At 57.0% G+C, this 1,467-nt stretch overlaps 1 protein-coding gene across 1 annotated transcript in view; it reads right to left on the reverse strand.

The window, feature by feature from the left end:
• LOC104529033 (RAS protein activator like-3) overlaps positions 1–969 on the reverse strand; it is a gene marked incomplete at its 5' end in the record, with an annotated part of 4,981 nt that extends 4,012 nt beyond the window's left edge. The window contains 2 exons of the mRNA XM_029086281.1: positions 449–593; positions 825–969. Coding sequence (XP_028942114.1) covers positions 449–593; positions 825–969 — 290 coding nt within the window. The remainder of the gene's footprint in view (positions 1–448; positions 594–824) is intronic.
• Positions 970–1,467: the final 498 nt, after the last annotated feature.

The raw sequence follows: 1,467 nt of genomic DNA on the forward strand, positions 1-1,467 counted from the left end.
CCCATCCCAACCCAACCCATCCATTCCATCCCAACCCATCCCAACCCAACCCATCCATTCCATCCCAACCCAACCCAAACAACTCATCCATCCTATCCCAACCCTTCCCATCCCAACCCATCCCAACTCAACTCACCCATCCCATCCCAAACCAGGTTCTTCATGTTGTCCATCCCAGGGATGGTGCCAATCCCCAAACCCATCCCCACGTCCACCCTGATGCCAGTGCCTGTCCTCCTGCCCACTCTCATTCCTGTCCTCAAGATCATCCCTGTGACCCTGCCCATCTCCAAGCTGTTCCCTGGGTCCTCCTGGTCTTGGTGCTCACCTTCATGCCTGTCCCATTGCTCATGCCGCTGTCCATCCCCAAACCCATCCCTGTGCAGATGCCCATCTCCATGGTCATCCCCGTGCCCAACCCCATGCCCACACAAGGACTGTCCCTCACTCGCAGGACGTGGCGATGCGCTGGAAGGTCTCCTCGCAGACCTGCCGCAGGTTGTTCTGGTTGTCAGAGAGGTCAAGGCTGGCACATTTGCTGGGATCCACCTCGCAGCTATCATCTGAGGTGCAGAGCTGGGCCACGGCCTCACCTGGACACCAAGGGGCAACCCATAAGGTGACCAATCAACCAACCACCACCATGGGCATGGCTGTGACAAGCCCCCATGGATGTCCTGGAGGTGTCCCACAGCCCTGTAGTGCTCTGCCCATGCCCTGCACCCCATAGCACCCCATAGCACCCTGCAGCATCATGCCCAGGATACCCTGCACCCAGTAACACCTTGGAATGTCCCACAAAGACCTGTAACATTCAGCCATACCCAACGTGTCCTGGAGGTACTTGCCCCCCACCAGTTTCATGTACTCGTCGATGGCCTTGGTGGCCAACGTGTTCTCACGGAAGATCAGCGCCTCACGGTCATCAAAACGGTCCAGCTCAGCCACACCAAGGTCGATGAGGAACGACTGCCAGGTGGATGTGTTGAAGGCCTCAGTGGGCACCCATGGCCCCAGACTGACTTGATCAACTCACCCTGGGAAGTGCCAGGGTCTCCTGGAACTCCCCCAAATTGCATGTCCTATCCCATCCCACCAATCCCATCTTATCCCAACCCATTCCATCCCATCCCAACCCAACACATTCCAATCCAACTCATCCATCCTGTCCCAACCCAACCGAACCCATCCATCCCATCCCAACCCAGCCCAACACAACCCAACCCAACTCATCCATCCCATCCTAACCCATCCCAACCCAACCCAACCCAACCCAACCCACCCCAATCCTCTTCATCCATCCCATCCCAACCCATCCCAACCCATCCCAACACAACCCAACCCAACCCAACCCAACTCATCCATCCCATCCCAACCCAACTCACCCATCTCAACCCAACCAAACCCAACCCATCCATCCCATCCCATCCTAACCTATCCCAACCCATCACAACTCATCCATCCCAT

Source organism: Antrostomus carolinensis, unplaced genomic scaffold, assembly GCF_000700745.2.
Source record: "Antrostomus carolinensis isolate BGI_N321 unplaced genomic scaffold, ASM70074v2 scaffold30978, whole genome shotgun sequence".
Lineage (NCBI taxonomy): Eukaryota > Metazoa > Chordata > Aves > Caprimulgiformes > Caprimulgidae > Antrostomus > Antrostomus carolinensis.